Source organism: Malaclemys terrapin, chromosome 11 (genome assembly GCF_027887155.1).
Source record: "Malaclemys terrapin pileata isolate rMalTer1 chromosome 11, rMalTer1.hap1, whole genome shotgun sequence".
Classification (NCBI taxonomy): domain Eukaryota; kingdom Metazoa; phylum Chordata; order Testudines; family Emydidae; genus Malaclemys; species Malaclemys terrapin.
This window is the reverse complement of record NC_071515.1, coordinates 27,899,412-27,915,719: the sequence shown is the minus strand read 5'-3', so window position 1 is coordinate 27,915,719 and position 16,308 is coordinate 27,899,412. Positions and strand designations below refer to the sequence as shown.

At 39.3% G+C, this 16,308-nt stretch overlaps 1 protein-coding gene across 1 annotated transcript in view; it reads right to left on the bottom strand.

Moving 5' to 3' along the window:
* The window catches only part of TMEFF2 (transmembrane protein with EGF like and two follistatin like domains 2), a 173,559-nt gene that overhangs the window by 72,756 nt on the left and 84,495 nt on the right, over window positions 1-16,308 (bottom strand). The window contains exon 5 of the mRNA XM_054043332.1: window positions 5,926-6,022. Coding sequence (XP_053899307.1) covers window positions 5,926-6,022 — 97 coding nt within the window. The remainder of the gene's footprint in view (window positions 1-5,925; window positions 6,023-16,308) is intronic.

The window sequence follows — 16,308 nt, the reverse complement described above, 5'->3', positions numbered from 1 at the left end:
AGGAGAACGGAAATGGATTCTTGTTGTTCCGTAGACTACCTATTCATCTGTGCATGGAAACTGAATCAGGGCACAGAGAAGCATGCCTATTTCCTTGCACAATGCCTGACCACATGTGCACACCATTATAATGAGCGTAGCTCAGCTGCCATTTTGATGCAGTCCAATACCAAGATCTAAATGCCAGTAGAACTGCTCCCTTAGACACTATCCAGCTGTCTCTTGTATCATTAATGTCTCTCTCAGCCAGCACACTTTGGATGGGAAATATCAACCTTCAATACACACAAAGTGCACACACGAAAACAAAAGGCCTCCTTGCTGGCTATGGGGGTAGGGGACTCCATGTATCTTTCTCCTAGCCCGGGGGGTGGAGGAGCTGTCTTTTTGTCCCTCTGAATATCCCTCCCCTCTTGCCGCCTCTCCCAGACTCCTGTCTCCTCACATTCTCCTTCCCTGTTCTCTCTGTCTCCTGTTCCCCACTTGTCCCTTACATTCATCTGCTACCCATATTTTCTTTTTTCCTCCTTAGAGTCTATTGAACCTCACATTCTTTTTCTCCTCCTCGACATTAACTTAGTATCCCCCCGACACTCTCCTTCTCTGCCATCTTCTACAAACACACATTTTTCTGTTCCTTTACTGTCTCCCGTTTAGCTCACATATGCCAAATAGGGGGCAGCCATCTTGGCTGCAGCAGTTGGGTTTGAGTCCCCATTTGAAAGCAATGGGAGATTTTAGCCACTGTGAATCGGGCAGGGGAGTATCGTGACAAGAAACGAAACAATAACAACAAAAAAACCTCTGAATGCTGATAAGCAAGTTTTAGCTATTCAGAAATTGGTATTTACCTGGAAATAATCCAAGCAGTCAGTGAGCCAAATTCTAGTCTCAATTTCACCATCACAAAATAATTCCACTGCAGTCAGTGAAGTTACTCTGGATTTACACTCTGCCAAATTCTGCTCTCATTAACACTAGTGTAACCCTGACTTTAAGGAAGTTACTCCATATTTCCAGTGGTGTGGTGGAATTCTAGCCTCAATAAAGATAATGACAAAACTCCCCCATTGACTTCGGTGGGACCAGAATTTCAATCCAGGAGGTTGAGAGCAGAGATGGCACTAACATCTGAAAAATCAAGTATGCACAACAAATCCTTTAGCTTTACTATCTAATGTTATTGTTTTGGGTTATATACAAGAACACATATTGAGCTCTTGCTATAATTGGATGCCATTTTTTGCCCCTGAACCAAATGTTACAGAATCTACAATTTGGACAAGAGATTTATGTATCAAATACCGGGTCCCATAACAGACTGTAGTGAATGATACAAACAGAACAAAATGTGGTTTATGATTTATTCAGGAACATTGAAAATCACGAAATATTGTCTACATAAGAGACTTCCCCGATAGAGAAAGTATTGTCAGTTTCTTTGGGGGTAGACTAAATTATTTACCAGGACATTCTAAAGTATATTGACAATAAAACAACATGAAGTATAAGTAATTTCAGACAGTCTTGGCTTCTGTTAAAACCAGGTTCATTATTATATTTTTTTAAAATAATGTTATTAGGAAAATAAATCCTTTGACTCTGCAAGGGCAGAAGTTTGTGCAAACAAACACAATCTTCTAAAAGGAAAAATACGTTCCTCTAAAGGATCGTACCAACTTAATAGATAGGAAGGGCAAAATTCTCAAAAGTCTAAAAGCTTAAGTCCCATTTTCAAAAGAGACCTAAGCACTTAGGGGCAATGAGACTTAGGATCCAAAGTCACCTACATGGTTGTGAGAATTTTAGTGGAATTGAGAAGCAAATAATGGGTCTGAACTAAACCAGTATAAAATGTAAAACAAAACAATTTTGCCAGATGTGGCATCAAGTTCCCAGTATTCAAAAAGTTACATACCCAGGATTCTGGACAGACTTGTACAGTGCATGCTGAAGACCATGCTGCTGCGTCCTAATGGCTATTTTTAGCCATGCTAACTAGATTAAAGCTACTGTGAGTATATCTACACTATATCCCCCCTGAGATTGCAGTGTAGACATACCTTTTGTGGACCACCACAAACTTTTGCAGAAGTGAAGTTTCTACATTGCGCTAACTCTCCCTTACTTAATACCATTTTGCAAGTATATCTGACAGTGAACGAATACCTAATTTCTCTCTGAGGAGCAAGAAAAAGCAACATGAAGCATTATAACCTCACAGTACTATAAAATGCACAGGGTACTGCAGATACGAAAGTAGCTGGTTGCTTCTGAATCCAGTACAAGTAGGTCACACATAGTTATTACACACACTGCTGAACATGAAGCAGCCAATACCCCTGTAATGTATGTGGGCTTTCAAACTACCTTTTAGTACCTTATACGAAAATTGGTAGTACATCTATTTTTTAAATGCTCTGGTTGAGAGCAACTGATTGAAGAGGGAAGGGACCCAATGCTGACTGACCTAATTGCTGTGTGGATTGGGAAGCCGACAAAATCAGATATTAGTTTCCTTTACGTTTTCCTTCTTTACTATAATAAAGATAAATATTGATTTTTTGAGCGCTATTGATTTTAGGAGTAGTTGCTATTGACAGCTGAATCATATTTGTACAAATATCTATCATCTATAATGCAGTTTATTTGCATGAGAATGCAGTTTAAACATACTGATACATGTCTTTTGCTAGCTGGTTTGTTCATTTCCCCTTTAGTAGAATTTACACAATATATATTAGTGATTAGAAATGAAATATGAGATAAAGAGTTCTTTGCTTAATACCTTTAGGAAGGAGTGTGTATGTTTTGGGGGAGAGGAGTTTATTTTCTGTTGTATACTTTATACATCTGTGCAAATCTTTTAACCATGTCTTATTCTGCACAATCTATGCACTTTGCAGGGCTCAAGCCCACTACACTTTGATATTGAAATGCAAAAGAAAAGGATATTACTTAACCCTGATACATCATTTTGACTTTGATTCACTTTACAAATCAGAGGTTTTTAGCTTTTAATCCTGATTTAAGAAAATACTCCAGTTCTTTCCCCATCTCTTCTGCTATGGAAATTCTGCAGATTTATAAGGTTTATTTCTATTAGTTACATCACTCCACTTAAATGGACACATCTAAGACCTTGTTTGGTATCTTTCCATACCATGACTAGCATAGTGTAGGAAGAATGCCTACTCCCTCAATGGTCTATAAAGCAAGAGATTAAGACTTGGATCTGGGTCTTTGACATGGTTGTACACTGACACTAAGCCACTTTACCATATCAAAGGGCACTCAATTTGATATGTACTATTTATACACTGGCTGAGAGTTTAATAGTGTCGTCAAATGCTTTTTGGACAATCTCGAAAATACTTTACTCTGTTCAGAACCTTATGTTTCATTCTCCATTTTCTTTTGTATCTCTCTCAGGCGTTACACTGAGTAGCCCTGTCTTGCAAAGTCAATTACTCCTTAGCAAGCTCAGAAATACAAACCCAAAGTAAGCAACACAACATGTCGGATTTACCAATAGATTGCAATCTAGTGCTAAAGAGCACAGCCACTGCCCTACTTTAAATATTCATGAAGCCCACTGGTGCAAAGTGCATTAAAAGTGGGAACAGTGCCAGCAATACACGATCCTCTTAGTGACAAGAAGATTTCACAGATTAAAAGAAGCAAGACATTAAAGACTTCAAGCTGAATAGTCTTTGTTCTTAACACAGTAAAGATGTTCACTAATGGAATGCCAGATCTCACACACACTTACAACGGTAGAATGTAAAATGGACTAATATGCGTGCAGAAAGCTATCTGTTTATTACAAATTTCTCCAAATTGTCCAGAAAATGGCCACACCCATTCTATCAGTTTAAATAATCTGTTACAGGGCAACATGCCTCCTAACAGAATCCCAGTAGTTGAGCCATTAATAGATCAAATGTCTTACAAGTCAAACAATTTTTTAAAAATAGTGACAACACATAGCTCTGTTGAGCTGAGTGGCATTTGACAATGACTGACAAAACAGAGCTAAAACAGGAACAAGGGACTTAAAAAAAGCAGACTGTAGTAATGGAGAATAATGTTAATTGTCCCTTTAAATCATTAGCATCCCAGCCACATCTGCTATCACACCTGTGCTCTCTTCTCTGATCTACTCTGACACCCTAGAAGTGTTAGGCAAGCAGCCAGCTTCATATCCACGGCTCTCTATGATCAGTTTCTACTACCAGCCTGCTTTCCTCTTACTTGGAGTCAATCAAGCACCAACCCCAGGGTTTCGGAACAATTTCTGATTGATAGGACAAACTGAAAGTTCAAGGCTAATTTCCTCATAACAACAGTTCCCAATGCTTGCTAGTAACCGTTGACCTAATTTGGACTCCACAAAGCTAATCAGTCAAGTAAGATAATCAAAGAAATTTTGTTTCTGAAACTTGATAAACATAAAAATATCAAATAATAAACGGATGTGTGTTATTCACCTCATCTGGAGCATTTATTTTTCACACACTAAATCTGTGTGTATGGATATGAAGGAATGTGATTGACTTTGGTTCATGGCAAATTCTGAAATTCAATCCCAGTATATTTGAAAGAAATCTAGGCTCGCAATACATAGCCTGCTTCCATTTCAGAAATATAATAATAAAAATGGCTTACACAAAGACGACTTATTTCTTATTTATCCAAAATAAATCAGGGGGCAGGAATGGGAAAACAGAGCTCTGTTGTAGCACATGAACTGTTGACTTCAAAACGACTCTTTAACAGCCTTAGCATGGTCTTTTTACTTCTGCTTTGAAATCTGGTTTACTACCTCTTAACAAATTAACTAGTAACATCCTTCTAAGTATCCTTCCCTGCCTCCTGCACCCCAAAGTGTATTCCCCTGAAGAAAGACTGCCTGTCGATAAAGACCGTGCACTTCAGTTCCTACAGTTATGTTGCTCTTCATAGATGTTTCAAAGGAAGGGAATTAGGCTATTTTATCTGTTATGTTCCCTCAAACAAACAAAAAAATGTTGGCATTATATAGAGCTTATCATGGTTAATAACATTATCATGTACCCAGTTATACTTCCCTATTCTTCCCTTCTCTTCCAACTTAAAAGCTCACCTAAATCTGAAACTATAACCACTGGACTGTGACTTCTGATATTAATTTTAACAAGGTTTTATTTTGACACAGGCATGACCAAAGCACTTCTGAATAATTGTGTGAAGATTCTACTGGGAAACAGAAGATTTGTGTAATACTCTTAGACGAAATCAAAATTAAGCAATTTTTTCTAACTCAGTCTCATTCCATTATTACAGACATATAATCATGAAGAATCTTGCTTCTATTTTTCAGTGACACAATTTCTCTTGCTAACTGGATTCAGAGCCAGGTTTTTTTTTTTTTTTTTGAGAATAAAATCATAGGCCTTTGAAAGCTTGGCAGGACCAGATCAAAATGAGCACAAATTGATCATGTGCTTTCTCCTAGCTTACTACATCCATAACTTTCCTTACTGAAGAGAAGCAATGTTCATAATTTCATGCCTGACTGGTAGTGCATAGAACACAGTGTTTGGATGGGGTCAGCTGACTAACACCATGTCTAATAACCTTCTTTGGTATTACTCCCTCCCTATTCTTTTCTTAATCTGTTCCTTTCTGTTTGTTTTACACTTGCAGTTTAGAGACAGTCTTCCAGCTGTATCATGTTTGCCCTTCCAAATAAGTGCTCTCAATCCAACAGAACATGATTTGCAATGTCTCTATCTATGTGTACGATGAATGGACTTTGGGTGGAGGACAAGGGAAAGGGTGTACATTATTGTTTAATATCCTCTCACATGGTGGGTTTCTGAGCAATGACACCTTTAAATAATAGGACATTAATTACAGAAGAAATGTGTAAAATTACTATACCAAACATCCTCTGCATCTTCATCACACTCTGCCCCAAACTGGCAAATGTCACAAGTGGACGTCTCTTTTTGATTGGTTTCTCCTGAGCCTTCATTGACTGTTTGATACAAAGCAGAAGAATGTCCATTAGTAAACACAAAACAACAGCAAAGTGATTCTCATCTATAGGAAAGCTAAATTTATATATTAACCTTTGATAATTTAACACAGTGGTCAAGATGGTGGTGCTTGGGTGACACCCATATTTCAAACAAGAGACTACCACAAACATTTTCCCCCTTACCTGGGATAAACACCACAAACCAGAAATACATGCGCTTGCTGAGAGAAGAGGAGAGGACCTGGGGAAATCAATGTATGTTCTTTCCCATTTCAACAATAATTTTTTCTCAACATCATAATAAGGAAGGAGGCAGCAACACTGAGCTGGCAAACTCATATTAAGCTCCACTGCTTTATTCCTGGAAAAATATTTGGAGTCGATTGATAGTATAGCATAGTGATTTACTTGTGTCCTTTGCAGTCTGTGCAGGTGAAGATCTTGTGAGGAACCCAGGGAGTATGCTTCCCCAAGAAATGTTTGGAAAATATCTGTCTCATGGTGCTATCTGGTCTATTCCAAAGGCAAAAGATTTGTCTCTTCAGAAGTATTGTTATGAGCCCTGAGAACTAGTCATCTCTGGTAGGGATGATTTAGCACTGTTCAGATTGGGGGAAGAATGCCACCAGGGACAGAGAAATCAATCCACCCCTTCTTTCATTTTGCTGGCAGAATTTTCTCATGGGCCCCCTTCAGCACCGAATTGGACACAGGGATATAAGGTAAAATTTCCAAAAGTGAGTACATAGGTGACATAGGAGTCTAAGTGCCATTGAAATTCAATTTGAAAATGTTACATTGGGCTTTGAATTCAGTCCTTAATGTCCCATAAATTACATGAAGGAACTAAGGGAAGAATATGAATGGGTAAGTTGAGAGGGGTATAAGTGGACTGATGGATAGTTTTAGGGAGAATTCTTGTGAAATGATCCAACAGAATGCTATATTTTTTTTTTTATAAAACAGTATAAGTACTGAGAGCTGTGGATAGGTGCTTTGTAGTAAGACACAAAACATAAAGGGTAGGTCTACACTTACCTCCGGGTCCGGCAGTAAGCAATCGATCTTCTGGGATCGATTTATCGTGTCTTGTCTAGACGCGATAAATTGATCCCGGATCGATCCCAGAAGTGCTTGCCGTCGACACCAGTACTCCAGCTCAGCGAGAGGAGTACGCAGCATCGACGGGGGAGCCTGCCTGTCGTGTCTGGACCCGCGGTAAGTTCGAACTAAGGTACTTCGAATTCAGCTACGTTATTAACGTAGCTGAATTTGCGTACCTTAGTTCGAAGTGGGGGGTTAGTGTGGACCAGGCCATAGATATAACTCTTATAGTAACAGAATAATTAGCTTACACCAGACTTAAAATAACAACTTTGATTGTCAATATCTGCATAGAAATTCTTTGCTACCTACTTTTAATGTCTTCCTTTTACTATTTGTTCATTTAAATTTAGAACAGTGGTGCAGATTTACTGCAGGATAGAGATTTAGGCTCCAATCCAGAGAAGTACAGAAGCTCCTGGATAACTTTAAGCATGTAAGTAGACCCATGGAAGTTGACAGGACTAATCACTAGAGCTGGTCAGGAATTTTCCAGCAAAACTTCCACCTCCCCTTGACCTGCCGCCATCAACAATACTGATTTGTCAAAACCAAAACTTTTCCAGGGAAAGTTGGTTTCAACAAATGTCTTGACAAAAAATTTTTTGGAAAGAAAAGTTTCTAAATTGCCAAAAGATCCTGTTTGTAAAGGAAAGGTATTTAAAAAAAATGCTCAACTGAAACAAAATATTTAGAAATGACTGAAATGAAATACAGTAATTTGATTGACTGGTACCAGTTCTCCCTCTTGTCCCTCCCCCACCCGTCAGACATTTGGTTTGTGAAATTTTTAACAATTTTGACTTTTTTATCCCAGTTCAGGATGAGAAAATTTTTCCAGAATCTCAAAAGTTTTCATGGGACAGGAAAACCATTTTGTGCCCAGCCCTACTCATCACATTCTGAAAGTTGCGGGAATGGTACTATAGTACTAGAATTACACACATTTCAAGTTTGTATGGACAGGCACCAAATTGGTTTGTTTTTCCCCCTAAAGTGGTGCAGCACAAAACGATAAAGGATCCCAAATTACTGCAAAGCAGTTTTTATGAGATAGGTGTTCTAACCCCCAAAAAGAGGAAGGGTAGTTAGGGAGCTAGACCTAGGTGCTAGCCAGGATTTTGGAGACTTTCCGCTCTGCCACAAACTCCCTTTGTGACCTCGCCATTCAAGCCTAAATTTTCAAAGGGGCTAGTGATTTTTCAGTGCCCAACTTGAGACACCTTAAAAATCTGATTTTTAGAAAGGGCTTGGAAGAAAAATCAAGCTCTTTAAAGGGCTGGTCTTCACTACAGGGAGATCTAGTGAAATCTAAATCGATGGCAGAGCACTCTCCAGTCAAACCCGGTACTCCAACTCTCTGAGAAGAGTAAAGGAAGTCGACCGGAGAGCATCTCCCATCGACACAGTGCAGTGAAGACACTTGGGTAAGTCGACCTAAGTTACGTCGACTCCGGCTATGTTATTTACATAGTTGGAGTAGCGTAACTTAGGTCGACTTATCCCCATAGTGAATTCAAGCCCAAAGTGTCTCAAGTTGAGAATCCAAAAATAGAGGCACCAAAAATTACTTGCTAATTTAGGCCTATTACTTGTCTTTGCTTCAGTGCTGCATCTTCTAAAATGGGGAAATAGCATATTTCTTTACGTTGCTGTGGTGTTGTTAAGATAAATATATTAAAGGCTGTGAAGCCCTCAGATACTACAATAATAGTAACCATAAAAGTACCTAAGAGAGAGTCTCAGATGTTTTTCCTGTAGGCTTAACAAAGTCAAAGTAAACATTTATATTTTTTAGATCTGAGCTACTCTAAAGGAATTTCTCATCAGATCACTGCCTGAATCTAAATTATAGAAATTTTCACCTAAAGCGACTTTTGGGATATAAAAGAAGGAAGTTAACATTTCATCAATTGGGGTTTTTTCCCAGCTTGTAGAATTGTCATCAGTTTATTTATCTTTACACACACAAAACTTCAGTTTTAAGCAATCAAGGGAAGCTGAAAACAACAACAACAAAAGAAAGCCAACCAAACATGCTCTGGATTTCTGCTCCAATGAGTTGTCACTGTTGGAAGAAGGGTCCAGTATGGCGTTTTGATGTTTCCTTTAAAAGCTGTGGGAAATTTAGCCGATCTAACCAAGTTTGATTTTTAATGGTAATCTATTTCTTGGAAAGGGCAGTTTTTGGCAGCCAATCTTGGCAGTGGTCTTGTGGCTCAGGCACTCAACTCCCAGCTCTCGCTCAGACCAGTTACAATTTCCCTGCCCAAAAGATTCACCAGCTGTAAAATGGGGATAACTATACTTGCAGTATAGTTTGTAAAGCATTTTGGGATTTCCAGGTGGAAGGCACTATATAAGAGGCAAGTATCATCTATCTCATAACTAAGCATTTGTAAACATGCCATTTGTCCCAATTTTGGAGGGAGAGAATCTATATTTTCAGCAAAACATCTTTCGTTTTTCTATTCTTTGCTCCAAAAATCACTTTAATTGTATTTCATTGTAGTTAAAAAGGTGTGTCCTTATTTTACCTCCACATTTGGCCAGGGACTTTTCACACTGTCTCAAGCAATTTAATAGCTATGCAAGTCATTTTTTAAACAATTCATGTAATTGAAAGGTTTAATATTTTGAATAAAAGGAGATGTTTTAGAGGGGAACATCTTCATATAAGTATTGCACAGCTCTTAATTTCCGCTAGAAATGAACAGGTAGCTCTTTTATCAAAGAAGCCATGTATTTGGCATTCTAGAGACAATTTACTAATGGCACCACTGAGACTCCGAGCACCCAACCTTACACATTCCTGATTAAATGGCAATGACTTAGCCTTTCCTCATTCTTCTGCTTTCAATGTCTACAGAGATGGCTGATCTTAATTAGAGCTATGCAAATAATGGATTTTGCAGCTGGCTTGTAATTTAAAAAAAAACATCATTTTGAGCCGCACCAAAAACAATTTTTTTAAATGTTTGTATGACCCAAAGCAAAACTTTTCATTTAAACTTTATGCCTTTTTTATATTTAAACTTTGCAAAATGAAAAAATTGGAATGTTTTGTTTTGAAAATGTCAAAATTAACCATTTTGATTTGGGGTGTTTTGTTGGGTTTTTTTGCAGGGGAAGGTAGGGGAAGTTGTGACATGAACAATTTGGTGAAAATTAGTTACATTTGCAAAATGTTTTGGTGTCACTGAATCTACATTTTTCCAATTTTGGCTGAAAATTTTTGCCTTGGTCCATGGTTCACATTTAAGATGAGTTTTCTCTCACTCTCTCTTTCCTGCTGTGCAGATGAGTGGCCTTGATAAAAACAGACATCTCAGAACGAGTTATTTTCTCTGTATTTCCTTCTGCTATTTAGCTTCAGGACTGGTAGCTGTTCATTTGCTAAGGTGACTGCTTTTTTCTTTGCGCACTTGCTAGTTTGCACTTGTCTTCGTAACTCAACTAAAAAAATCTTTACAGAGGAAAATGAATTAGACATAAAAAAAAAAAAAAGTTTACCGCTGCAAAGGAAAAAAGCGATCTTGTCGCTTGAAAGTGAATTGCTCCTGCTAAAAATAAAAGGGCGCTTTGCTTTGCCATAACACATATAGTTCTTACCTTATTAGCAAGTTTACAGGTTTAATACAGTTGAACAATTCCAGAGGACCATGGGATAGCAATGTGGTAGGGCACTTGTCTCAGGGGAGCTTTAACAGCCAAAGCCAGTCTCTTATTATTAATGCAATGCAGAACTGCTAAGGAGCAAGTTCCTTTTTGTGTTAGCATGATTAGCAACTTCCAGAATGCAAGTTACTGTCACACAGGAAACATGCTAACATGACTTTAACACTATCTGAAAGTCACTTCAGAGACAACCTCAATTTCCTCAGCAACAGGGATTCTTAGCTAGAGATGCATCAAACATAATTTAGACAGTCAATGGACTGTGGTAACCACAACAGCCCCTATTTTAAGCATCTGGCTCTCTTTTGGCAGCCTCACTGCACTCAGATCAGATAGCTGTGTTATCAACAGGATCTGGATTGCCTGAACCTCACACAAGGGAGAAACCAAATTTGGAAAGATTTCATATTGTTTTTGTTGCTAAGGAAACCACTTTGTAAGCATCTACATCTTCAGCATATTTGTCTTACTTTGTGCCTGTCTGGCTTCCAGAATAATGGAAAAACCCCAACCATCAGTGGAAACATCAACCTTCTTTCCAAATCTCAATTTTATGTAAAAACTTTCAATTCTTTCAGTCTGTGAATACTTCTTTCAGGCACCTGCGCATATAGGAAATCACACTCTGACTTTAAATATCCAACTGCCACTGTATTATAGCTCATCAGGGGTTTAACGCTGTGGCAGGTCTGATATTTAACTAAAAAGATACTAAATAGTGATGCTTGAACTGATAGATAAATCTTGTTAAGTGTTCTTCCAACAGGTAGATTGGTAGGTAATCAAATATGCTTTTATCTATACCTCTTGGAAGCTTGCTTCCATCCACCCCTTCACAGCAGCATCCATAGTGGAATTGTTAACCCTAGAGTGGGCAGCAGAAAATTTTGACTTGAGACGCAAGGGGCCACATATTGGTTAAATGACAAAGGGAGCAAACGTTCTCCTCTGATGGATGGTGCACAGGACAGTCAGTGTCAGAGGAGAAGAGGCAGGGTGGGTGACATGAAAGAGAAAGCAATTAAGCAGTAGGATCGCCCACCAATCAGATAGCTCTGCAGCTGTTAAGATACATTCCATAGGTATAACTTTGAAAGCAGTAAGACAACCTTCAAAGAGTGGTTCCAGTTTGCAGAGGCTTATTCAGGGTAATGAAAATTATTAGAATGCTGTCCCAAGAATTTTTTTAAAATATGTTGTATAAATACAACAAATACACATTATGAAATATTATTATAGTATAAAAGATACATGGCATATAGGTACTTTGCATTATTATGGTTACGTTCTGACTTGTGTTATGAAATCTGATTTAGATTACTGTCTCTAATAACCTTAATTTTAGCTTGTTAAGTCCCAAATAATGCAGTTAATTTAATACAAGCTAACCAGGAGAAATTGCCTTGTCTGTCTTGGATTGGGAACCTCATTACCCTTTTGTGATTACTGAAATCACTTGGTGGTTAGGTAATACAATCATAACTATTTTTTTTAACAATTTGCTCCTGTGCTATGGAATTCTGAATCATGGAAGGCTAATTCCTTTAAATGGAATTGGAACGATTATGTTAAATATTGCCATACAGTAAGTAGGATTAGGGAGAAAGAGAGAAACAAATAGAAAAGTAAGGAAAAGACAGTGCCCATTATTGTCCTTCAGCCTATGCACTCACAAAAGACAGCCCTCCCCGCCCCCCCTTTTGCTACTGCACAGGCTGCCTGGGCCTTAGGACTGGATGCACATGGCTAAGTGGGTGCTCTTTGTCTGTTGTGGGCAGATGGACTGAGAGTGGGTGGAACCTTGGTTTCACCCACTGGTGTGCTAGCCAGTAGAGCAGAGTTGGCACTGGGAAGATGGAGGTTGTAGTAATTTGCTGTTGGTATAGACCCACAGCAAGTTACTGAACCCTGAGGCCAGGGCGGGGGGAGGGTGAAGCGGGGGATGATTTTGTGATGCTTCCTGGATGTTACCATGGGCTGTGTTCTTGTGGCATACTCTAGCTTGAAAGATATTTTGGGACTGATTCTACCACCTTTACTCATGATGATAGCATCTTTGTCATGTAGTTTTCTGACTGAACTGTTCTGCATGAACTATGGGTGGTGGACTCTGCTACTGTGAAGAAGCAAGCAGCAGAAAAAAGACTTGGAACATTGAAAATATACTTCCTTTAAATTTAGTTCCATTAGCAACTGCAGTAACTTAGGTTATAAGGATTCCCATACCACCTGCTGATAGGGGACTACGATAGTCTTTCAAGGCTGGAACAGGGCTCTGCCTTAGCTAAGCTCCTAAGCTAAACTAAGTCTCTTTCGGGACTGGAACAAATCTTTTGAGATGCCCAGGCTTTCAGCTAAGCCAGGCATCCAGGCGAACTACCGTCCCAGGCTGACTGGCTTTTTCAAAGCTGGACCAAGCTCCTTAACCCTGCTGCTACTGGACACCAGCCAATCAGCCACTAGTCTCAATAACAGCCTACTTAGCCACAACAGTACTCCAGAGGGTTGGCAGAATTCGGTATATCAGCAGTATTACCCAGGTCCTCATGCAAAGAAAATGTCTAGGAATAAATCCAGTCAATATATCGGATTGAAAATGCAGCACCCATAATGATGTCTACTCTTCTGTCAGACTGACTCATATACAGAACCTGAAAGGCATTCTTAAAAGCTTCCCAAATTTTAGATGGCTTTGCTTTTCAACTTTGTGTTTGTGTGATAAAATTGAGGGCAGCTTTTTACGGAGGACTGAACTAAGCAGAATAACTTTGAACAACAACAAGTCTGAGGAACAAACGAACATCTTGGTAACGTGCATAAATTACCACATAATTAATACTTGCATACCAGACTTGAATGAGCTACCTCCATTGAATGTCACAGTTCTCTTTTGAAGAATGGGAAGAAGGTCCACTGTTTTACGTCAAATCCTCAAACCTAGACTTCGTCTTTCTTCTTGTCTAGTCTCTGTGCCAAATTCTACCTGCAAGGCTCAGATAGACTTGAATGATAAAAGCAGTTTACCGTGCATATAAAGGCTCCCAAGCTGTTTTCAAGTTTTATTTGTGTTTCCTAACTCCTCTTATTTTCTTGTTAGAAACCCTTGTCGTGACTTAAAGAAGCATTTATTGGCAAGAGAATACTAGTAGCTAACGTAACATAATCTATGAAGTGGGGGGAGGGGTCACCATGGGGGAGAGTAACCATTATTCATTCTGGATACTGCAGCTCTGAAAATTGCTAAAGGTCTTCAGTGAGTGCTGCTGGCCTGCTATTAAAAGAGCAATATGGGCCAAATTCTGCCTATTCAGAAGCAATGGAGCACTAGGAAAAGGGAGCAGGCGCATTTCCTGAGCAGCAGGGCCTGGAGCCATTATGCCTGCATGAGGAATAATAATCCAGGGATGTAGAGAGCAAAGTGGTGAGGAGAAGCTCTTTCTGCATGTTAAGAGCCTGATTCAAATCCCACTGAAGTCATTGGGAGCCTTATCATCAATGCACTTTGGATTAAGACCTTAAAGAGGACCAGAGTCTTGGCTTTGCCATCACCTCACTCAGACATCATCTCTACATAGCTACTAGCACGGAAGGCAGCCTTTCCTTACATTGTCCATTCAGTGTAGACAAGTTATGACTGACTACCCCTTGCGCAGGTGTGTTGGAAGGGAAAGGATTCTCTGTGCTCACCCCAACCTCTAGCACACCTGTAATTAGAGTGACCACAATATACAAGCGATGTTACACTCAAATGTATATGTGGAAGGCTAATCTGATTTTGAATATTAGTTGGTACTTAGATAGCATGACACTTCTTCCAAGAGGTGTTCTAACATTAATGATCACCCTCCACAAAACACTGTGAGGCACTTAAGCAAGCATTTTAATCCCCATTTTAAAAAGATTGGAATATCTGAGGCAGAAATCTGAGTTTCCAGAAATGTTTTCTAGTTTTGGTGTTTGTTTTTGTAGCAACCAATTTCAGATACCAGGGCCACAATTTCCTAATTTGGGTGCCTAAACCCAGGGCTGGCACTTCCATTTAGGCGACTTAGGCGGTCGCCTAGGGCACCAGGATTTGGGGGGGTGGCGGCATTTTGCCGCCCTCAGCAGCAATTCAGTGGCGGGGGGTCCTTCCGCACTCTGGGTCTTTGGCGGCAATTCTGCAGCGGGTCCTTCACTCGCTCCGGGACCCGCGGCCGAAGTGCCCTGAAGACCGGGAGCGCGGAAGGACCCCCGCTTAGGGCGCCAAAAACCCTGGCACCGCTCCTGCCTAAACCTAGCTCCCTTAATAACACCTCCACTACCTACAGCACTTCTCATCAGTGGATCTCAAAGTGCTCTACATCTCTGAAAATGAGGCCTTTGGTGTGTAAAGTTGGACATCCAAATATTGAGGCACTCAAAATCAGATTAATAGATTTTAAGGCCACAAGGGACCATTGTGATCACCTACATAACACAAGCCTGTGTTAATTCCTGCTTCAGGTCCAATAACTATGTTTGAACTAGATCATATCTTTCAGAAAAATATCCAATCCTGATTTAAAAATTGCCAGTGATGGGAAATTGCCCACAATCCTTGGTAAATTGTTACAATGATTAATTACCTCCACTGTTAAAATTTTTTACCCTATTTCTAGTCTGAATTTGGATTAGAGTTCACCTTTGAAAACCTGTTCCTGAATGACTTGTTTTAGGGTCAGAATTAGGATTAAAACTAAGGATTCCCGGCTCTCGCTTCAATGTTTATTCCACACATCACTTTATAATATGAGAATCACACATACACATCTATTGCATTATACAGCAACAGATGACATTACCAATTGCGCACATGTATAGAGGAACTATCTGACACAAAAGTGTTAATTTAAAAAAAAAAAAACATTTTGACTTATTTTATCAACCAAAAGAAGGGAATAGAAGCTAAATCCTCATGCTGAGCTCAAAGAACATACTGCAAGCCACATGTTGTGGCAAAACCAAAAGTGATCTACAAAAGGGACAGTATCTGTGAGAAGGATCTTTCCATAATTAAGTTGCTGTTGCTAAAACCTTTTGAGATAGCTCAGGATTATTTATTCTATTGCTCAATTATTTAAAAAAAGGATTCCACTGCCTACAGAAGACAAGAAAGCACAACACAGCAGACCCACAAAGACATGGGAAGTAATGTAGGACCAAAAAACCCATAAAATTTAGAGACACTCCTTAAGAATTTATCCCAGCAACAACTAATATGTAATCTCTCTTATAGAAGAGCAGGAAAATTAGAAGTAAAAATGATTTATTATATTGTAGCCTTCTTTTCTACTATTGAAGGAAGATGCTCCTTCAACAGTAGAAAAGAAGCTTGTTCTGAAAGCTTGTTCTGGAGCATTAAACCACTCCCCAGAGCAACATTAGTTACACCGACGTAAGTGCTCGTGTGCATAGTGCTGTGTGGATGGGAGAGCTTCTCCCGCCGACACAGCCTCTGCTGCTTGCAGAGGTGGTTTTAC